The sequence below is a fragment of the Pungitius pungitius genome, chromosome 7 (assembly GCF_949316345.1).
Source record: "Pungitius pungitius chromosome 7, fPunPun2.1, whole genome shotgun sequence".
Taxonomy (NCBI): Eukaryota; Metazoa; Chordata; class Actinopteri; order Perciformes; family Gasterosteidae; genus Pungitius; species Pungitius pungitius.
In genome coordinates this window covers 13,781,155-13,804,921 of record NC_084906.1, presented here as the reverse complement: position 1 = coordinate 13,804,921, position 23,767 = coordinate 13,781,155, and the positions used below count along the sequence as shown (strand labels likewise).

General features: G+C 43.6%; 1 protein-coding gene across 12 annotated transcripts in view; it reads left to right on the top strand.

The window, feature by feature from the left end:
* The first annotated feature begins 9,088 nt into the window (after positions 1-9,088).
* LOC119216240 (ephrin type-B receptor 3-like) overlaps positions 9,089-23,767 on the top strand; it is a 55,601-nt gene continuing 40,922 nt past the window's right edge. For 10 of the 12 annotated variants that reach the window (XM_037468881.2, XM_037468875.2, XM_037468869.2 and 7 more), the window contains exon 1: positions 9,090-9,831. In XM_037468881.2, coding sequence (XP_037324778.1) covers positions 9,768-9,831 — 64 coding nt within the window. In that variant the 5' untranslated portion in view covers positions 9,090-9,767. Of the gene's footprint in view, positions 9,832-23,767 lie in introns of all 12 variants that reach the window. The other 2 variants (XM_037468870.2, XM_037468879.2) reach the window with 1 other exon arrangement.

Genomic DNA, 23,767 nt, shown 5'->3' with positions numbered 1-23,767 from the left:
GTTGGTGTGCGGGCAGTGGGACTGTTTCCTGTGTATATCTTTGCCATAAACATGGGTGGGGCTGCTTTAGAGGGAGAAAAAGTCTGCAAATTCAAATGTAAATGTGAGAATGCAGGGATACGTAGTTGGCAAACTTATTAAATGTGTCAATATATGAGGGACTGCACCCATATATATATATATATAGCAAAAGATTTTTATTTATTTTTTCCATTGGTTCTGCCTGCTTTTTTTGTGCGACCACACAAAATGTATTTCATTTTTATCTCAGCTCCAAACGTTTTCCAGATCTACTTTAATGCGTTCTTCTTTGAGTCAAAATCGGAGTTGTGTAAATGTCGTTGAATTGTAAAGCGGTTCAACTTTGCCTCCCCCCCCCCGCGTGTCGCTGTCTGTCAAATACTCGTTGGGTACAGTCATGTGTTTGTGTGTGCCTGCACAACTGCATGCATTCATCCCTTATGCCACGTGCAAACTGTGCAACCTTGTCTGTGCATGCACGCATATTTGTGAATTCTCTGCCTTCCTCCTGGTCTGCCAGTCGGCTGTCACAGCACGCATGAGTAGAGAAACTAAGGGCGCAACATGCCAAAGCATTATTATAAACCTCACATTTAAACCCGTGTGACCTTGTGCGCTCGAGAAATAACGTGACACAAAACAGAAGTAACCTTTACAATTGATAAACCTATATCCAAAAGAAGGGTTGAAAAGAAAAAAAACACAGAAATTATTCGTAGTCAGTCCCTGATTCTTGGTTATAGTGGCCGCTTATTCCGAAACCAAGCAAAATATATAAAAACAGTAATAACAGAATAATTATGTGTGAAAAAGTCATCCTATACCTTTGGCAGCAGAACTTGTTGTGACTCACAAGCAGGGGAAACATTATGATTTGCAGCCTAGCAGCACTAGTTGCTCTTGTTGCGTTAAATATTGATGATATAATGATGTGTAAGAGCATGTACAAGTCAAGGCCCCGAGGCCAAACAATAATATAGCTCTGTTTTGTCTGCTTATGAAACAACTCTGAAACTGCAGTGTGAGTGTTTATTTCATGTGTGGCTGGACTTTTATTTGTTAGACTCTTTATCGAGGCAATATTTACATAAAAGCAGAAAAAGGGAAGTATGGTCATATGCACTATGAACTGCATCAGTACAGGTTTAAGGGATACAATTTTAACTTCATGTAAAAATTCTAGAAAATACATTTTCAGCAAGTACTTCCAACTCTTTCTTTTTCCTGCTTACTAATACATTGACATTGTTTCACTTCATCATACAGGCTTTAATAGTTTGTTACATTGCAGCTAGTCAAAACCAGAGGAGGAGAGGTTTTTGGTTCATTGTATTCAATCCCATAACAATGCAAGATCCATGTAAAAGGGTTAGTTTTCTCCCCAACAATGTAATTACCTTCCGGATCTATTGGTATTATTCCATGACGTGTATTTTATTGTCTAAGTGTAAAGAAAGCCATGTCTTCATTGTCTGAATGTATATGAGGTTGATAACTTTTTTTTAAATTGCACAGCAACATAGTTATTAAGAAACAACATCCTGGTTACTCTGGGTGATCCATAGAATAAGGGAAAAAGGAGATTCATTCTTTCTACAAATATTTCTGTAACGTGTTAAGACCTAATGTCTTCCAGTCTGAAAATGTTGTTTTTTTGGAGAGACATCTAGAATATTAGTTTTTTTACACACCAATAAAGACACCCTGTGTACCTCCCACAAACCATTTAACTGGATGTGATTTAACTTTGAGGAAAAGCCTAGAGACCCTAAAAATGCAAGTTTTAAGTATATTAAACAATTAAAGGATTCTGTATGATCACCCCGACAGATACTAACAAGGTACTTTTCTTAATCTTTGTGGCAGTCCTTTTCGGCACCACCGTGTTCCATTGCTTAACATGTGGAGTAGTTCTCAGGGAGTCTCATCTGGTAAAGAGGAAGAAGGGACACGCAATGCCATGCGAGGGTAATAACTACCTCGGTTACATTACGCATATGCTAAGGTAATAAGGACATATCACGCACACACACACACACACACAGACCACCTCACACCAGCCCAAACTGAGGTAATAAGGGCTTGGCGTACGTATGACCACACATACACAGTGAGTGACTACAGTCCTGCACCGTCTTTGCCAGGTGCCTGTTCTCTCTCACAACATGCAAAAGGCCAGCTAACTAGTTCACCAGCTGACACCCTGTAACACCACCACCTCTGCAAAACAATCTTCTCCCTTTGAGATGGATGTATCGGGACTTGAGGTGAGTCAGCAGTGCCCTCTTACACATGAAGGCCATTAGAAAATATCACAAGCGTTTATTCAAATATGTGGATGACATTTCCTATTGGTTGTCTCGATTTGAGAGTGGTGGTGGTTATAGCTCTCTGCTTCCCATTACCCTGCTTTTTGGTCATGGTGTGTCGTGTATGAGTGCTGTGATCACGCAGTGAGGGCGACCGGATGAGAACCATGTTGAATGGTAGCGAGGGGCTAAACTTAAACCATGTGCTTTTGCGGTTAGAAACTTTGTCATGACTAACTGCCTTTGGGAGAGCCCGACTCGTGCTGGACGCAGAGGGGGAAGAAAATCCCTTTTCACCTGACTGACAGTAACTAGACAAGGACGATTTGTTGCTCATGAAAAGTAGACAGCGAAGCTATTGACCTCCACTTCAGTCGATGGCCTCAAGTAGTTCCTCTATATGAGGTATGAGTATAGCGGTAACGACACTATCACAGAACTTGATGTACTTTCAAATGCCCCCCCCCCAAAAAAAATCCTCCAGGCCTGTTTAATCTGTTAAACCTGTTAAATTCCTCGGCTTGTTTTTGAGAGATGTTCATATTAACCTCCAATAACCCACGTAGAGCATCTGCCACCATTTCTAACTGTTGGCAGCCCACAGGGTCACACACTGCACGGGAGACAACATTTTGCAGCTGGACATGCTAAAAGCTCAGGGGTCAACACGGGGTTTCTGGGTACGGAGGAAGAATTTTGCCCAAGAGGGAGACACTGTGTTTACATTGTGTACGGACACCTTAAACAATGTTATCTCAGACAGCATCAGGGCTCTGGTCCAATCAATCATTTTGTTATTGGACCAGCACCGGTGATAATTCATCATGGAACTCTGATATTGGCCTGAGGTCAAATGATTCTTCTGTGCGCCTGCCTTTTCCCTCTTTGTCTGGACTGGACTCAATTTGTCAAGGCTGTATTTTCTTCAACACATTAAATAGTTTGAAGCAAATTGAGTGTTCTTTTCTTTTATCCACTGTCCTAAAGAGAACGTACACTTAAATTCAAGGTATATTAAACTCAGCTGTGCTTGTAAGAAAAGAGCATATGAACTGTATTATACAAGTAGTCGTACCTCGGTAGAAGAGGTACCAGGTCACACATTTGGAAGGCCATGCATTTACAATGATACGAGCAACAGGCAGGTTTTTTTCCGTGCTTTTTGATGCCACGTCTATTTTGGAAAGCAGTCGGTTTAATATGATGATTAAAAGTCCCCTCCAGACATGTTTTACCCGATAGCTGCTTGGAATAATAATTTGTGTCTTTTGTCATTTTTAAACAAAAAAAGGCTTAATTGCATGATGAAAAAAAATCTCTAAATTAAATCTACGCCTTTGATGCCTTTCAAGGGATATTATTCAAGTGAAGCAACAATAAGGGGGGGACTAACTCTTTTATAGGTTAGAATAATGATAGACCTTTTACCCAGTACGTTCTTTGTAAATGCTAGAAGTATCGTCTCACACAACTGATCAGAATCGAGGGACAACAAAGTGGGTAAAGAATATACCGGACTGTTACGTACACCAGCAGGGAAAAAAGAACCCATGTTTATGTTAAATGTGATGGAAACTTACATGCAGCAATGACTGACAATAAGATAAAAAACAAAAATGCTCTGTATATTACAAACCTTACAAACAGTGCAAAGGAATAAATACTGAATGGAGAAAGAGGGACTGGATGATGTGAAGATGCCCACACAGTATATTACATTCATATTAAAGGATTTATATTGACAAATGTGCCTTTAAAAAAAGTTGTGCACTTAACGATTATGATGTGAGCTGAAACCCAGCCCGTGATGTGCCTGCTCGGGTTGTTCGTCAGAATGTGTGATCCTCACGCGACTCTGACGGCGTCTGCCTATGACGGCCCGTCTGCCTTCCTGTCCGTCGGCACAAAGACGACTGTGTCGGGGTGACGGTGGGCTGAGTCATAAATCTGCAGCCACCTGAGACGGTGAAGTATATCTTTTTCTGTTGGGTAGTGAAGGTGCTGAAAGGTGCTAGATACTCACCAGAGACACACAGTAGCTGGCTGTGGCACAAGTTCTGAGAGTTGGTAGTGTCGAGCGGAGAGGATCGTTGGGGGTGGGGGGGAGGGTGGGGGGGGGGGGGGGGGTGCTTGGCAAGGAGGTGCTGATTTACAGCTGGAGGCGACACAGTGGATTTGGTGTTGGCTGTGTGTGTTTGTGCTGGTGTGTGTGTGTGTGTGTGTGTGTGTGTGTAGAGGAGGGTGGATGGTCGGGGTCTTGAGGGGGTTTCAGTTTGGGTCTGCGTTTGTGATCCTGTGTTAAGTGCTCGGTCAGTGGTGAAGGCCTTTAGGATTAGACCCCCCCTCCCGCCCCCTCGACCTGACTCTTGTAAACAGCCCCAGTCTCTCCCCGCACACACACACACACACACACTTCCTCTCCGCCTGGATTCCAGGTTTGAGTCCTTGTGAGATTCTCCAGAGCCTCCCCCCACCAACCCCTCCTCCACCAGTACTACCAGAACACACACACACACACACACGCACGCGCAAGCACTCACGCACACGTCAGGAGACACTCCATCGCAACCAACGGCTCACCATTCCCTTAATATTGCCACAGTAAAGCGATCCCCTCACACTCACAACACATTACTGCTGCTATTAGACCATACCCAGACGCGAGGGCCACAGGGTGTGTGTGTGTCTGTGAAGTCTGCCAGAGTTTTATGCATGCTAGAGGGGGCGACTCTGTGCGTGTTTGTGTTTGCGTCCGTCCATTTGATTTGTGAGGGAGGGAAAAAAAAGGGGGGGGGGGGCGGGGGGGGGGAGGATTTAAGTGTGTGTGAGAAAAAGGTCTTGGGTCTATCTGGGTTTGTGTGTCTGTTTTTTTTTTTGCGTTTTAGGAGACCAAGTAAAGACATTGAGATCTTGGCATGAGATGAGTGGGAGGAAGGATGGATGAGGTTTGCGAGGTTCAGGCGAGGGTGCACTAGGTGTAAGCTTGAGAAATTTCCATATGGCAGTAAAATGTCTGCCACTTTCCTTATTGAGTGTCTAATGTGGGCCAGGTGCCTCCCACAAACATTTCATGGCCCATGTCTCTGCGCCTGTGTACTGTACGTGTAGAGATATTTGTCTTAAGTCACATTCAGACCACAATTGAAACTCCAAACCAGACCAGCAATTGCCTGAAAAGAAAATTCAAGAGTTGAACTATCCTCTAGTCGTGGTTAGGGGGATCATAGGCTAAAGCTAAGGGCAAAGGTAAGGGTCAGGTATAATATGGTCATTGGTAATATGTAAGATAAGGGGCCGAGTAAAAAAACGGTGCGTCTTCTCCAGAAGTGCGATATCTATGTGTTGGTGGGCGTTTTCAGCACCAGTTTTGACCTGCTGGAATGGATATAAAACAAAATGGTCGTATATACAGTTTTTACTTCTGTATTACTGAGCGAGAAAACCCTCAACTTTCAAACTGGACCCAGATGACACAAACTAGAAAATATAGAAAAATAAACCATCTCTGAAAGTAATGAAATAACCCAAACATGGCTACAAAGCACAGAACCGTTGATTTATTAATGTGGACACTCCAGTCATTGGGAAAAGTCCCCCCCCCCTGGTTCATACCAAGCCTGTATTTTTGGTTTGACACACTTATCTTTTACATTGGTAAGCAGTTGAGGGTTCAGAGGTTCTCTGGGATTAATCCCTTCAGAACTTTTGTTTATCACAGACTAAGTATTTGAGCTTCTGATCTTGTGGAAGAAACCTTTAAAGGTGGAGAGGAGCCCTGAGAAAGGTCCGTCAGAAATATGTTTTCGTTTTTTTCCGCAGTTACTCTCAAGTCTTTATCTCATTTCCTTTAATGCGAGTAAAAAGCGGAGGTGGCTGGCGTGAACTTAGTGTGCTTCTCGTTGCCCCTTAATGGTGACCAGGCAGGAGAAGCTGGGGCTTGGGCGGTTTTGGCAACAAACGAGACGGTCTTCTTTGAAGACGCCACAGATCCCCTTTCCCACATCGCTTCACTTATGATATGATTTATCCTTCAAAGAGGCTATGTCGTGAGATATATAGGAAGTGTTATGGGAAACTGTCCCATCTACCTCCCAAAATACGTTGATAAAGAGGGGACTTTTAATACATTATTTTAACTCTAGTACATTAGTTTCTGAGTTTTTGAGCCCTTCACACTGAAAATGCTAAACCAATGCAACATATTATATACAATATGAATCAAATATGAATATACATTATTATTATTTTGCAGAGAAGATCAGGATGGATTAAAAGAATAACTCATAAAATGTTTCCCTTTTCATCTTTATAGTCATTCAAAGAAATTGCTAATATTTCACAAACATTAAAATAAGTTTTCAACCCAAAGGAACACGAATTGAAAACTTTTAAAATTTGGCCTATAACACAAAGCTAGCAAACGTTGGAGAGCATTTTGCCTCTTCTCATTCATATCCGCAGGAGTCCAAGCTTTTCAACATATTTTTCATCTGTGCTCGCCCCAAAGTAAAGAAAATACAAATTTGCTAAAGCATGGGAAGTAGAGCCTTTGTAGCAGAGTTGAAACAAATCAGCCAACTGAATCCAAATCTAAAAGCAGAATTTCAAAAAACGACAACAGCTCTTTAGTAATAAAAATGATCTTAAAAACACAGAGAAATATTTGGACAATCCACTCTGGATGAGGTTTGAATTCTCACTCTAAATGTTTCTGTTTTCGTTCGGAGCACTTGTAGTATTTCTTCCTAACACAAGTCCACGCTTGTGCCCCATCACATATAAACTAGTTTTGAGTTGAAAAGATAATTGCATTTGATTAGAAATTGAATCCATTTGAAGCAGTGGAAGATTTGTTGATTGCAAGAGCAACAACGTTTGCTGATGATGCTGAAGTAAGTGACACATAAAACGAGTCACGCCACAGAGCGCATTGGTTCCATCTGTATGCTCGCACCCAGCACCCAACCTTTCAACCTCACTCTCACAGATCAGTCATTTGGCTTCACTTTGAGTTTACTCCTCACTTTAAAACACGTCTTCATATATAAGCAGAAAAAGCAACAAAAACAAACTCCTTTTGATCAACATTATTAATATTCTTTGCACATAAATCACAGTTGAAGCTGCCTGGCAATTTATATATATATCTCAAGTCCCTCAAATGTACTTCAGTACTATCACCTTATGTGAGGTGCATAGTTCAACTCTCCACTTCTTTCCTTATCTCTAAATACAGGAGGGAACACATCAATATTCAACACATTTAATAATTTAGTCAACCCAATATAAACGCTGACATGTGCCACGTTCAGCCTGTCGTGGAACTGTGGCTGTCTCTCTGCTGTTGGAAATGTATCAGCTGGATATAACTTAATGAAATGCAAGTGTTTATGTCATTAAATGATCCCATGTGTGTGTGTGTGTGTGTGTGTGTGTGTGCCCACAGTCTGTGCTCTGCAGGCTCTGTTTGGTCGGGGTTGTGATTCACATCTATTTAAAACACAGGAAAAAAATACTCTATATATTTTTTAAGTTATATTAAAGGAGTCATTCGGACTGATATTTCTAATTCCTGCCCTTCTTTTTACTGCTGCTTTTCGAATAGACCGACTGATATAATACATTAATAACACCACTGGGGAGAGGGTTGAAGAGAAAAGCTGTAAAAGCTTGTTCCCGAGTTTGTGACAAATAGCCCTTTTTCTTTCTTCAACACAATCCAGGGAAGAAGAAAAGAAAAGAGCAGCTCTATAATCCCCGCAAGAGAAAGAAAAAGAACACACCGCCCGCTTCGTTTGGCCCAACCGGCTGAGCCCAAAAACGCCTCGCTGCGTTCTCAGTACGAAGCAGCGATTCGAATCAAACTGTTACTGTGGTCGCGCAGGAAGCGCGTCCCGGGAGCTTTTGGAGCACCTTCGATTTTACAGACGCGAGGCCACAAACTCTTGTGATTGACATTTTGTCAATTCGTATCTCATTGATGTTTTAGTATTTAATTGATTCTTTTTTTTAATGAATCCATATCCACGTCGAAGTCGAGAATGTAATCGCATTACGGTGTCCCGATGTCACTATGATACTCACAGGAAAAATCTCACATTTATGCCCGAGGTGCTTTTTTAAATTCCAAAGTGTCTAACGGAGTTCTCCGAATCCACGCAGTTTAAGAGAAAACTGATTTGAGCGAAGGGAATATTCAGCAGAAACTTCCCTCTTCTCTCTCTTGTGCACCGAAACGGAGCGACCCGCAAGGGGGCGCTGTGTGTCCATGTCTTTGGGTTGAGCTGGGAGTCCTGGAAAGGGAAAAAAAACACGCAAAAACAACAACAAATAACTACACAAAAACAACTTGACAGCTAAACCGGTGATATATTACAACATTGTTGAATGAATTCAAATGCACTCATTAAAAATCATCCAAGTCACTTATCCCACGACTATGAAGGATTTCTATTTCGGTGCACTGAGGTCATAAACGAGGCGTCCGGGAGAGATGGTCGTCTCGTATGTGCACCGCTTTCCTGATTGCGCTGCGTAAAGAAGCGCCAAATGTTCACAATGCAAACCCACGTTTCTACAACCTAAAGCCGATTGTGTTTCGTATACTAACAAATGTGAAACTAAATGATTGTCAAGGTAGACATTCTGTTCATCGCAGCTGCTTCGATGGTAACCCCTCCTCCCGGTGCCCCCCCCCCCCCCCCCCCCCCACACACACACACACACACTTCCACTCTGCCGTTATTCCTCCACGGCCGTGCGTGCGCTTCATTCCAGTACACGAGCCCGAGCGAAGCAGACGCTCCGCACATTCGCTCTCAGGGAATAAAAAAAAATCCCCAACCCTTTCAGACCGCGGGGCGCTGCGTCTCCGGAGGAATACCAGCCGAGCGCGGACGCATGTCAGAGCGCACATGCCTTTCTGGGGACTGCACGCCATGGCTCTGACACAAGTGCGTCTATCGCTGCTTCTCTGACCACGCAGAAAAGTCGTCTTTGGATCTCCTCGCGAAGGCGGTTGTTTCTTGGTTGTTTTATTTTGTTTTCTTTTTGTTTTCCTTTTCCCTCCCGCCATTGACTCACAACGAAATATTGCTGGAAATATCCTCCGGATGGTGACCGCGGACTGGACTACCTGTTTTCAGCCGCTTCGCCCCGTACCGAAGGGAAGGGACTGGGAGACTGGTTTAAGAAGGCACGTTGGAGATCACTGAAAACCGAGACGGGCTACCAAATTCACTCATTTGACACCAAGGGTGTCATTCCCCCTCTTGACACGCACACACACCTTGAAGGCGTTTTTGGTGAATGGGGGTAACTCTGGTCCCAGAGGCTTGACACTGCGGGAACCGGGACGGGACTGAGTGCGCGGAGCGTGGGATCACCCAGGATAGTGTGTCTCCGCGGGTCTGTTTACATGTCCGATCTGACTCCTTCATGACGATGGATTACTTTCTGTTTTTATGCACCCTCTTGCTGCCGGTGGTGTCCACCGTAGAAGGTAAGACATTCCAAGTTTGCTAGATGTCGCTTAGCAGGGCGCCCAAGGCGTATTTGGTTTCCTCCATACCAAGTGGTCCGCCAGCACTCTCACAGGCTGGGCTCCGCGGCGGGTGAGGCTCCTGTGTTATACCCACATGCTCCAGTTTCTACCATCCCCGAATTTAAACAAAGGTTTCATTTTCAAAGTGCCCATTTGGCGCGTTGGAAATGCTCACTAATGGTGTTATTGGCTTTACGCGGCCAAGCGCTGTGGCCGCTACAGCTTCCAATACACTATTGTATTGCGCGTGATCGACAGCTCATCCATTTCAATGGAAGTTGTGTATTGTTTTTTTCCCCCTTACATCAGCTATTCCCGATTGCTAGAGTTTTTTGTCACTTAAAGGAAATTAGCGCCACACTGAATCTCACCAGGGAGTCGTGGCTGCCCCCCTCCCACACACACACACACACACACACACACACACACACACACACACTCACGCTCTCCAGACACTTTCTCTCAGGTCGGCGGCATGTATTTTAGGGATGCGTGGCCTTTTGACATGTTTGAGGTCAAAGTCTTCAATCAAAAAAAAAGCAATAATCATTTATTTTGATTTTCTATTCATCAAAACACATGTTCTGTGGTTTTTCGAATTTTAGAAAATCGCAAAATCTCATTGAAATAAATGGCATCAAACGGATCACATTAATTGGTCTCTTTATTTTTTTCTTTGGGATAGTGTTTTTTTTTATGGCATGGCTGGGTGGATCATTTACAGTGGCATTTTAACGCAGTTGCTTTCTAAAAACACCGCCATCTGTTTGAGCTGAGTGTTGGTGTTTGCCGCGCGTCAAAATCGATGCGAAATTCTAGCTGTCTCCCACCAGCGAAGTGTTACAAACCCTCTTATCTATCCTTCCCTTTTCACACATCATGGAACGTCTCACTGTGCCCTCTTTGTTGGAAATGTGGACATGGGTCCCGAAAGCAGACGTCTAAAAGCGGCCTTAAGCTTGAACGGCGAATGCTGGAGCCCAAGTGAGGCTCCCGGTTGGCTCGCGGTGGCAGCAGCAGGAAAGTAGGACAGTGGGCCGGTAGCTGAGCAAACGCCTTTCTCTCTCTCTCTCTCTGCCCCCGCGCACCCCCAAAAGACCCGGTCGCACGTTCTTAAATCACGGTGAAATGCGTCTTTCATGAGGTCAACGTGACCATTTGGTGATTTTCAGAGCAAATTTGACTCATCCTTGTTGTTCTACTTGAAGTCAGTGCGTTTAAATGTACAGTGAATAGGCTGCATACAGTAGCTGAAGCGACTATTTGATAGTGTATTGCATGTTAATGTCTCCCCCCCCGGAGGTCGTGTTACTTATTCAACACCCACAAACCTGAATAAATAAATGGATTTGATTCAAGAGTATTGCTCAACTTAATTGCTAGTTTTCTGACCTAATTTACACGCTGTTTCTTGAGCTCTTCGTCATATCACCATTCTGACTAAACAGCCTTTGCATTTATGTTGCTTGGACCAGGCGTAAAGCAAACATGCGTATCCATGGATCAAAGCATTTTTAAAGTTGATCTTTATCCGGGTTGTTGTGTTCTCGGTAGGCTACCACCATAGATTGACTGTGACTTTATATTATTATATGACACTCTAAGTGAGGATGTGGGCTCGAACGTGATAAGTTCAGACGGGGCTTCTCCCCTCAAATAAAAATAAAAAAAAGTGCCCACTCTTAAAATTGATGTTCTTACACTAACTTCTCCTGAACAAAAATGTTTTTGTAAGTGTAGTTCTTTAGTTGGTGAGGGATTCTTAGTGACCCCGGTAGGTCAACAGAACCCCGTTTGGGAATATCTAAGAGAGAGAGAGGAGGGGGGGGGGGGCGAGGGCAAAGAGGGAACGGGGGGGGGGGGTCCTGACAATAGTTGCGAGTTGGTTGCGCACGGGCTTGAAGTTGATATATTTCGTTAGGACAATATATCCCGTCCGTAAGTGATGCCATAAATTGCCACCGGTGGACCTGGCTGGGGGGGTGGGGGGGTTACCAAAGCTTTTAATACAGCTAGGTGATTTATGCCCGCTGCTCGGACCTCTCGGGGTTTATTGCGATTTAGGGAGAAACAAGTGGCCTGGTGCGGATGTCTCTCCGGGTACCAGGGTCACACAGCCCGGGGAAATGCTCCTAATATATTCATCTTTTCTTTTCTTTTCATCCCTCGCTCTTTTTCCGTCCTTTTTTTCTTTCACACCCCCTCTTAAAATGCCATGTAATTTGTTTTTTAAGTCAACGCTTCCAAATCGTCTACACTTAGATTACAGTGAATTATTTCATTATCGCCCTATTACCCTTTTCGGCCGCTTCGGAGCTGGCAGTGGCACAAAGAGCAATACCAGACACAAATGGGAATCTGTCCACACACTTTGTCATTTAACTTTTGGGTGCGTTTGTTTGGCATAAAAAAAACTTTTGTAAAGAATAATTATTAATTTCGTAGAGGATTTTGATTACTCTGTATTGTGTTCAACTTTATTTAATGTGCTAACCGTCCCGAGTTCCACTCGAGTTATTTCCATTAGAAAGTAAATGTCATTTTTGTTTTATGACAAAGGGAAAGCAGATCGCTGTAATGCGGGTGAGGTCACATTGTCCAGTGTAAGGCCCTGCTTTTCCAACTGTCCTGGGGGAGACAAATTGCGTCGATGACAGTCCTCAGTAGCGGACACCCGTTGTGGTAACTCCTCGCTGTAAAGAACTTGATGAAGTGGGGGAGGCAAAGAAACAACACAAAAAAAGCAACGAAATAGGCGCTATAATTATATTGCGTTCAGGAGAGCGGACGGTGCTCCCACTTGGATGCTGTTTATCAGAGTTTATTGTCTTTGTGCGGCTTTTGTTGACACAGTTCAGTTCGTTTGGTTTAAGGTGAACCAACTTACCCCGAAGTCCCAGTTGGAGTGCCCCGACTGAATAGGCTTGTGTTCACTTAAAAAGTTTGAGCGTATTTATTGTGACAAAAAACGTCAACCCCGTTCTGGTTGAACTTCAGCCAAAAAAAAAAAAAAATTCAAACCTCTTACAAAATCCTTCTAGTTGAACAGCACTCACCTGGAATCATTTTCTGTCTGAAGTAAGACAAATGGGTCCTTTATGGCCACCGCTCAGCGCAGGGTTTCCCCCCCCCCCTCGCTCCTCGTGTTCTTGTTCCTGATGGCCGTGCATTTCTTGGAGTGATTACGCACAAGCTGGACCTTTGAAGCGCACATATTTATGTTTTTATGTGGGTGAGATCGCACCTCCACAGGAGGTTTTCCTGAGCTGTTTGCAGTTGGCACATTGCATATCTCCCGTACCATGATGTATTCTCCCTGCTATTTATCAAGCGTAGGTGGTCCTCTCGCCATTATCATTATATCCGATATTGTCCGACGCAGTGGTGAAACCTATAATGTTACGGTGGGGGTGTGTACATCAATATTTTCAGTTTCATAAGTAGGTAAAATACACGTTAAAAAAGACTAACATGAAACAAAAACTAAAAAAACGATTTCCCACAAATATTAAAGACGCGTATTTAAAGGGATTGCTGTTGTAAACGATCGACTAATGTTTATTTTATATCAGCTTGATTGACGTGTATTCTCTTTCACAACACTAAAAAAAAGTTCAAAATCAAACATGGGCCATTTGTACAGGTTTGAGACGACCGTATCTTACTAAACTCAATCACCATGCGTGACAAAGGGTGTCATGTGGCCATTTTGTCCGGCACGCTCGCTCTCCGAAGGCCTCCGTGCGCCAGGGTTTATTCAAGAGCGCAGCATCGGTCATGTGTGGTCCGCCCCGAGGAGGGCTCACCGTGACGCTGCCACGTTAAACCTGACTGCCGGAGCTGCTCTACATAACATTCAAAAGCAAATTACTCAACAAATGCAGTTAGGGTCACCATTTGAGAGACAAAGGGAACCGTTAAAGGCTCCGCGGAGGCCATCACACAGACCCTTTCAGGGCGGAGTGGAAAACGTGCTAAAGAGGCATGAGAAGTGTATTTGCAAAATGTAAAAAGCGAAGTCGTTTGTGGAAATTCTACTGATCAATCATTGCCGAAGGCACTGCAGAGGTCAGAATAGAAAGTGACTTATGTATCTATTTATTAATCTATACAAGTTGACTTCTGAAGCACTATTAGTGTTCCTTATCTTCGGTATGGTGAGCAGATAGATACTGCTAGTAGAGAACAGAGAGGCACACACACATACACGCACGCATGTACACACACGCGCACGCAGGCACAGAAACAATACGAGCTTTGGAAGTGTCAATTAATGCAGGCGATCGATCGAGCGGATCAGCGCGCGCTGCTCAGCCGTTAAACACCGCGGAATCAGTGCGCGTGAGAGACTGGGAGAGCTGTCTCTGAACTGCTATAACATATATATATATATATATTCATAAAGTTATTCACCAACCGGTCCCGAATCAATCGTCTCGGAAGGATGACTTTTCCCGTGAAATTGGCTCAACCTGGTTTCAACAACAAGCCATAACAATAATTCTTGATAGAATAGATATTTAAGTTGAGGAATAAAAAAAAAACACAATTAAGAATATGATGACGGCGGAAATATCTCACTGTATTTTTACTATTTGTATCATTATTTGTTTACTCACTATATGTGTACTTACATTTGTAAATAAAGTCAATACATTCATTTTATGCAATACTAACTCCAGTTTGTAATATTTAGTAGATCATTTCAATTTCTAACACTAGAAATGCAGGTCCATCTTCACATTCACAGACATGCATTCATTATTATTATTATTACTACACCAACACATGAATAAATTATTGTCGATCGCTTTCAGCGGCCTCCTGCTTCACTGACCTCGGCAGCGGAAGCCGGTAGGTCAAATGCTAGGCAGCAGCCATGTTGAACACATGTACAGCGACTTAGGCTCGGATTGGCGAATGGCGCTCAGGAGGAAGGGGGAGTGGATGACGACATATTGGGGAGTTGGGGCGAGATGGTATCGAGGGGGGAGCTGCGGTGGTTGGGATGTGGGACGGATTTGGATCACAAACCCAGAGGGCAGCGGAGCTGACAGACTTTATAGATGCAGCGGGCCTGTGGGAGCGGTCATGTGCACCATCTGATGGTTCACGGCTCTTATGGTGGCAGGGAAAGATTCACTGAGCTGGAATTTTAACATGTAAGCGACAGCCGTGATAGGCCTGCTGTGGCCAAAAAGTGTACGAAGCCGGACGATTGGGGAAAAAGGGGGGGGGGGGGGGGGGGGTTGTGAACCCAGCTTCAGCAGAACAGCTTTTTTTGTGAAGCTGTGAGTTCCATAAATGGGATTTAGGTGTAGTTAAGTTATTTGGGTACTTCTTAATTAAAGTTAAAGTACAACGGAGACTTTCTGCTTTAGGGTAGAATAATATTTTCCTGCCAATTTCCAAAACCAGTGTGTGTGCGTATGCAACTCGCACGCATTGCCGTTTGTGGATATAGCATTATGTGTGTGTGTGTGTAGTCCATCCTGGCATCCGACAGAGGGGCCTTGTGGGACGGCAGGCCTTTGACACCCACTGTCAAGAGCAAGCGCGGAGGGCAAATGTGTCTGGGCCTGCACTGCACAGACACAGGGCTGGTGTCTGAAGGCAGCCGAGCAGGACAAGGGAGGGTGAGAGAGAGAGAGAGAGAGAGAGAGAGAGACACATACACACACACACACATACGCACACACCCACACAGACTAAGGCAGAGGAAGAGATTTTGCACTCACAGAGCAAGATGGGTGGTAGATCTAGGGGGTAGGAGTTTGAATGCGGTATTAAGGTTACAGGGGTTGTGGATACAGTATGTCATGGTATGCCTACTCCTCTAACTGAAGGCCCTGACATAAACCCAGAGTACAAGGACAGCTGCGGACACGTAGTCATTCTGATTACTTGTCGGAGTGCTCCTGGAGGCCGCGTTCCACACACGCACATTCCTTGTGTTTAATGAATTAAATGTTTACACCCTCTGGATTCTAGCAAACCCTCATATACTGGCAGATGGAAAAAGTAGAGTTTTGATTCATGGGGGATTGTTTTTTGATAATAAGCAATGTGACGGTAGCATGAAGAGGCGGCAACATCATCCCCTGTTTTAATCGCTGTAATAATTAAGAATTAATGCGTACTGTAATCCTTTTAATTAAAGATTTCGCACCATTTTCACACCCCAAAAACACTTAAATTCTTTAAACCAAAACAGAACATTTCCATTTATTTTGCCATGGAAAAGAATAGCATGTGAAGGTTTAATAGCGTGTATACGTGCATGTATGTACTATAGGTATTTTTACTGTACTCAGCTGACACGGATGTTCCCCCCCTTTGGTCCTTACTGAATAATATTAACGCCTTTCAAAAAACCAAGGAAATGTTTGGCATGATATTAATCGCCAGCAGAGTTGACGTTTCATAGGCGCTGTCTGCACCGGATGTCCATAAAGTGCAGCTGAAATGACCACATGTCAAAAAATCCAGATTATAAAGTGAGTTAAGACTCGCTCTGCTTTCCACCCACGTCCTGTGAGCCCGATCCAGAGGTCACGAGGCGGGGGGTTTGAATGAATTCGGTGGGGGCTTTTTCCCCAAGGCCAGTCTTGTTCCATCTCAACAATAGTAGCTTAAACACAATCAAGCTCCAGGGGTTATCCTTTTCCAGTGGTGAAAAAAAAATACACAGAAAGAGGATGTGTATATTTAGAGGGATTGAGTGTGCAACTTTTCACGGCTCGTTGACACATAACCATTGGTAGAGAAAGACCCGGTCAGAAGCACAGTGGGAGAGTTGGTTCGGAGGTGTTCGCTTGGCTTCTTATTGTCAACATGTTCAGCCTCCACGTCAGGGACGTTGTTCTCTTTGCATGTAGAACCGGGCTCAGTTATTAGAGACGGCCTGGAGCTTGTAAGGACATCAGACTGGCATTATGCCACACAGCAGAAACCAGGATATTCAAAGGAACACAGGGTGGTGGACTTCAACACCCCCCCCCCTCTCCCCCACACTTATGTGAGCCACAGTTTTTTGTAGCAAATCTTTTGCTGATGAAGCAGAAAGAGGCCTTTAATATTTGTCTTTAAATATTAGCCAGTAACATTTTTCTGCAGAGTGGACGCAGCTGTAAAACAGTGTGCCCGATTTTTTAACAGTCTTGTTAAGCGTACGAAGATATAGAGATTCAGGAAATTCTTTTAAAAAGAAATAATAGATTTGATTTTTAACACACTCGTCATTAACATATCTCAGAGTGTGACATAGTTAAAAATGAAGTGAAAGCTAATAAAAACATAGGAAAAAACTAAACATATAGTAAAAAACGCTTTCTTTAATTAAAAGGTTTTTCGAACCGTTTTAAAAGATTCCATTTATGGATGTCCATTACTGCATTAAAGGGTGAGTAGTAGAACTTTGTAGTCAATCCCAAATGAAACAAGGAGCCAGTGTAGTGAGTTTGGAATGGGTGTTTTGTTGTTTTAGTTTAACCAAGGTGGTGGGACCTTTCCTAGGTGCAGGGCCTAGTGCCTGAACGTGTTCCCTTCAAGAGCAAGAACACAGCATTTTTTTTTACATATAGTAAGACTCTGCCTGATGATAGCAACAGCTTCAAGGGAAATGCTGAGTTCAGATATAATGTGATGAGCGTAAACGTTCATTGTAATTAACCATAATACATGTCTGAGGAGATAAGTGATATTTTAGTTGGGGTACTCAGGTTCCAATTCACAGTGTTACAGATGGCTATTATTCTATCTTCTGCCCAATTTCTACTTCCTTGTTGTCAAAACTTGCCTCGTGCACTTCATCTACACTTCAAAAAACACGCAGTCAACAGGATGGTCCCCGCTGCTATTAAATATTTCTAGCTTTTTTTTTTTGTCTTCTCAAGAACAGCAGCGGGTTGCTTTTCGCTCATCAACAGTACACCAAATTCACCCTAAACATTCTAAAGTCTGTCTCTCCTGCACGGCTCACATATGGTGAATCCAACACATTTCAGTGGCAGTTGCACCAATCACACCTGACCTTTTGTCAGGATATTTACATAATCCCCATGGTTCCACGCTGCAGCCTCCTGGAGGCACTGTCAGCTGTGAAGAGCATTTATTTAACCTCGGCCCAAGTGGGGAATGGAGTTTCGGTGACACAGTGACTTCATGTTTAGGTGAGTGAAATATTTAGAGGTCAACGGAAGGGAAGTTGAAACGCCTTAGTGGCTTTTATTACATTTCACGACAGCAATCAAGCAAATGTGGAGGTGCCGCTTCTGAGTTTTTTTTTTTTTACTTAGATGGTCTTAACACCTGTCCATTTGGTAGAGAGGTGGATGACCATGCGCGTGTGACAGACACACAACATGTTGTGTGTTTATAGCAGCAGACGGAGGAGGAGAAGGGAGGCCACCCTGTGGGTTTGCCATCAGCTTCACTCAGTTCACAGAGCGGATGTTCCACTGTTGAAAGGAAATCTGTTCCCCAAACAGAGTTTCTTTGTTTTGATAGGAAGATGCAATCAACTGCAACTGGTTGAGTTTATTCATTTAGGTTATTTTTCACACAGGATTTTTCATTATATCTCCATAATATCCGTTACTCCTTTAATATTGTAAGTCTGCATTACTGAAACAACACAAACTGAAATTCATATTATCATGCAATTTTTTTTTTTTTTTGTATTCACATGCTGAGTTGATGTTGGTTGTTAGCTGTGATTTGAAGGATTTGACATCCAGGGCTGTGAAAGACTAATTGCAATGAGTCAGATGAAAGCGCCCAGACAATATAGGCTGACCCCCTCCTTCTGTGCCAAGTCAGGCCATAAACAGCTTCCCTTTCCCTTCTGACCCCCAACTCTCACACACACACACACGCACACACACACACACACACACACACACACACACACACACACACACACACACACACACACACACACACACACACACACACACACACACACATTTAACACACATGAATGGGGACAGTTGCTCATGGCCATACACACACAGGCACGCATTACCCCCCCCTCAATGCACATGCACATAAGCCCCTACAAACCTTCACCCAATCGCATACACACCCAAATACACACACGTTTCCTAATGTCAGAGCCCACATCCACGCGCTTTTCTGCTAATGAATCAATCAGCTGGTTCCATTCATTTCATTGCTGTCAGTCTCCATCGATCAGACCCCTTTCTCCCCGTCCCAACAGAGCAGCAGGGGAGCTCAGAGATTGAGAGGAGAAGAAGGGGCTTGAAAGATCCTGGCAGTTCAAAGACTCCTCACTTCTCATCCGCTTTGGTTCCCCAGAAATATTGCGTTTTGATGGTGTGTAGCAGTGTGCATGTATGTGTGAGAAATGAAAGAGAGGGAAGGGATTAAAAAAAGATCAAGAAGGCAAGACGTCTGTCTTCACCCAGAGTTTATACGTGGTATCTGACCTTCATTTTACCTTTGCAAGACTACTGTGTTTGCACTGCGGTTTCCAACATCACCGGAAGGATAGAGGTGGCGGATTTCAGTCAGTTGCAAGCGCGTTGGCTTCCAGGGATGTCCCCTTTTTGGCCACGATGCATAAACAGCCCCACCCCGCGCTGGCTTTTGAGCCTCTAGCTTGGCTAGGTGAGCAATGTGTATAGTGGGTCCAACTCTCGCCATGCACCACTCCTCCACCTACAGAGTCAAAGTCAGAAAGGTTATCAGTTTTCAAAGCCCCACAAAAGCTGGAGTTGTGTGTGTGTGTGAGAGAGAGAGAGAGAGAGAGAGAGAGGCCATGCAGAGTGAGAGAAAGGGAGACAAGAGAGGGGGTTTTAATTTTCAAAAACCACTTGGTTCTGTTTATTGGCCGGCCAGCTCATTTCTAAATGTGTTGACATAAGCAATAACGCAGAGACCCGAAGTTGCAGGGGGGCACTGAGAAGGTAGGAGCCAGAAGAGGAGGAGGATGTCCTGTGAGGAGTGGAGGAACAGAGCAGCAGAAGGGTCTGCGATTGTGAGATCCAGCTCAGCAAAGGAACTGCAATCTCCTGATTTGGACACGTGCCACCAAACAACCCCTCACTTTCACATCGTGCAGCTTTCTCTATCCTGGATTGGTCTTGTTGCTTTTGACAGTACCTTTCACGATCCTTCTTTCTCTGTATGCTGCTCATGCATTTACACTCACATTTGTTCCAGATGAAAGGTCTATGCTTTAATGCAGTCTGGAAGAAATCTGCCAGCCTTTCTTTAATGAATGTGACAAGCAGGCCAGCGCAGACCAATTGAAACATTGTGTGACGATTTCAAGATGCAATCTCAGATTGTGTCACAATGGCGTCAATGACAGATGTAACAAATTAATTAGAGTTGACCGAAAGGCGTGTGTGAGCGACTGAGTAAACACTCATCTTATGTACTGTGATTGCAAACAGCCAAACATTGTGGTTTTATTATCTGCTCACGGTTAAGTGCCTTAGAAAAACAAAGCGTTGTAAAACAAGTTTATTAACAAGAGCAAAGCATGGTATACATTAAGGGTGACAATTTCCCCTTTGATTTACACAGACATTGATTTATATGGACCAATAGAGTTTATTGCTATTTGATTATAAAGTGTCTCAGCTTTTATAACTGCAATGATGGTTTATCAGTCCTCTTATGTATTGTGTCAGGCAGACGGAAGAAGAACTGAACTTTTCAAGACTTTCTATATAAGAAAGGTTGTCATTAAGCAAAAACCCTCTACAGACAAAGCCTCCTTTTGTATGCTATTTACCTTCCCTTTCTTCACCTCCCGTCACTCTCTTTGGTCTTGCTCACAGTCCAGGCTCTCTTTACCGTCTCTCTTCAACCGTCATCCTGGTCCTTTGTTGTTTCATCCCATGCTTCTTGTCCATCAGTGTGCCCTCTGTTCCTCTTAAGTTACCATGTGACTGTTACAGTTAGTCTTAATTGCAGTATTACTTTCCATTCTTTGTTATCTCACGCCCTTCTGATATCAAACTCCCAACAGTGACAGTAAGAAACAGACAAACTATTTGCTGCTCAGAGAGCCATTCTTGTTGTTTACTACTTGATAAGGTCTTGACTGTCAAGAGGACTTCCTCTATCGTGTATAGGAAAGTCTGCAGTTGAAAGGCATAGCAAATACATGTCATGTCCCCTCGTTCCAATGACTGAAAATGTTTCCTGACATGACATGTCTGACACACACTTTTCTTTCAACATGTCGCCTTTGGCTTTTTCCACAAAACATATTGCTTGCCTGTCAGCTTGGACAATAAAAAAGATTAGCGCAGACGGAATGGATACAACACACGAAAGACAAGAGTAACTCAGTGGGCTGTAACGCAATACGTTGCTTTGGTGGGTAACAAGAGGGTGTCTAAGTGGAAGTCACATGAGGTGTCTGGGTTTTAAATACCTCAGCCAAACAGCTTAGAGTGTAAAAACAATCTGCAGAGACATGAAAGTGGGAGTGAGAACACACACCAGGGTCAGATAACCCCTGGGCAGATGGGGATGGTCAACTGAGCAGGGAAGAAAGGTTGTGGGGGGTTGCCATGTTTATGCCACTAGTGTGAGGAAAGCGATACAAAAGCAATACCCTGCGCTCCACTTTTGGCCTCTGTAAATCCCCAGAGATGCTGGAGCTAAAACGGTGGTGATGATTAGAGATTCAATTTGGCCTGCCATCAATCAATGCCACCAAGATCGACAGGATCGCTGCCGATAGCCCACGCTTGCAACCAGATTGGGCCTGTGCCTCTCGGGATTCACGCCTTTTTTTCACGCTTTGTTAATTAAGCGCCCAAGCTGCCCCTGCACTTACTTATTTATGAATGTTGGCTTCGACCGGGAATGAAGACCACTGGGTTTACCCTAATTAGTCTCCCACTAATGGCCCTGATTCCAGACAATCCATACAATCTCAATCCAGACCACGGGACCCTTTTCTGTCAATGCACACACGGAACCATGAAGGCTATATGACCTTGACGTTACACAACCCATGTTGTCTGGTATCGTGTTTCTTTGGCACTGGGTGAAGTGCCCCACAGGGGATAATGAGGCATCACTTAAAAAAAATCAATTTCATCTCCGTCTGTCTAAGTAATGTCTCACCTGTTCATTAACCCAAGAGTAGAACTACCCAGATGTGTTGATTCTTGGCTGTCATTTGGTGGGAAAGGACCACAAAAGAAGGCTTCATGTTGGTGAAATATTAACGCTTTGCCATAGCGGTAATGGCTTTGCAGGTCAACTCTGCAATGATTTATTGATGTCTATCTTCTGTCAAGCACAGATGTTGAAAGGAAAAAAAATCATGTGTATATATATATATATATATATATATACTGTTTACTTCATAACACCTTCTTGAATGTAGTATGTGAGTAACATGACATCATTACTAAAACCCTAACTTATAATTACTGTAACTACTAATCAGTCCTCCAAACACCCTGCCCAAAAGCCTTTTTCCTTTCCTCTCAATGAAGTCACTGTTCAGGGTCAGTTGGCCCATTCGCTGTGGCCTTGTGTGGTGTGGTTTGAATCCCATAAACACCGGTCCTGACTCAGTCAGATTTACTGGCTAGCGGCCCCTAGGGATTTATTTGTATTCTGCCCACTTTGACTGGTTCAGGGTCAAGACGATGACTAATCAGGTCAGTGCTGATCCACACCCTGCTGTTGGAGCATTACCAACCCCACCTAGCTCACTTGGACCACCAGGAGGTCTGGCTTGTGTTGTTATGTGTGTGTGTCAAAGGTAAATGAAACACATATGAGCTTCAGCGAATGCTTTGTGCATCTCATTTCCTGTGAGAAAAAAAAATAGCATCGTGTTGTTCTATATTCTCTTCAGATTGCATCGCCACAGGCCACAACAGAAGTGAACCCAGCTGAACACTTGTACTAATGGGTGAGGTTAGGCATAAACATTAGGGTTGTTATTTTTTAACTAGCTAAGTTAGCCAGAGGCTGGGTTATAAGGATCACAATAAGGCAGGTGGCTAGGTGGAAAAAGTTTTGGCAAGTTATGACAAAACATTATTGCCACTCTTTCCTAACCGGGTTCCAAATAGGAGAATGTTCACTTAAATGTTTATATATATGTTCATTTGTAAATATAGAATAAAACAAGATGAAAAGATCCCCTTCTCGTTTCTCCTCACTTCCTCCCATCATCGAATCTGGTAATCGAATTAAGACAGTAATGTTCTTTTAAAAATGAATGGGCTGTGAAAAGAGCAAAAGGCTACACTGCATATTGACCATACATATACCCCAACCAATGACCCCTGCTCACATATAAATAAAATCCCTGTCCCTTGGATCTACTTACCATCTTCCCCTTCTGTTTATATGTGTATCACTTTTTATTTATTTGGTTTCCCCTGATGTTTGGAACACTACAGAGCTTATGTAAACACACACACACACACACACACACACACACACACACACGCTAGTCTCTACCAGGATGAATGTGGCACCTACATTACATTTGTACTTGTAGTTTTTTTGAAATTCCTAGACGACTTTCCATATGCCTACAAACACACACTCACAGACACACAAGTTTTGGATACAAGAAAATGTTTATGTGTGTGCTTAAGAATTTGCTTGTGTGTCGGTGAATCAATGGGTGCCTGGTGGTCTTGGGGCTAGAGCCACTGTGTGTGTGTGTGTGTGTGTATGTGTGTGTGTGTGTGTGTGTACGTGTAGGTGTGGGGGTTATTGGTGACACCTCGCTGCTTCCTAACTGACAGCTTTAGTTACACATCAATGAAGGGAGAATAATACATTATCTGGTATAGCCCATATCCCCTCCCGAAGAGGAATACAGAATAATGGAGAGATAAGAAATTAGAGGAATGGAGAGATAAGAAATTAGAAA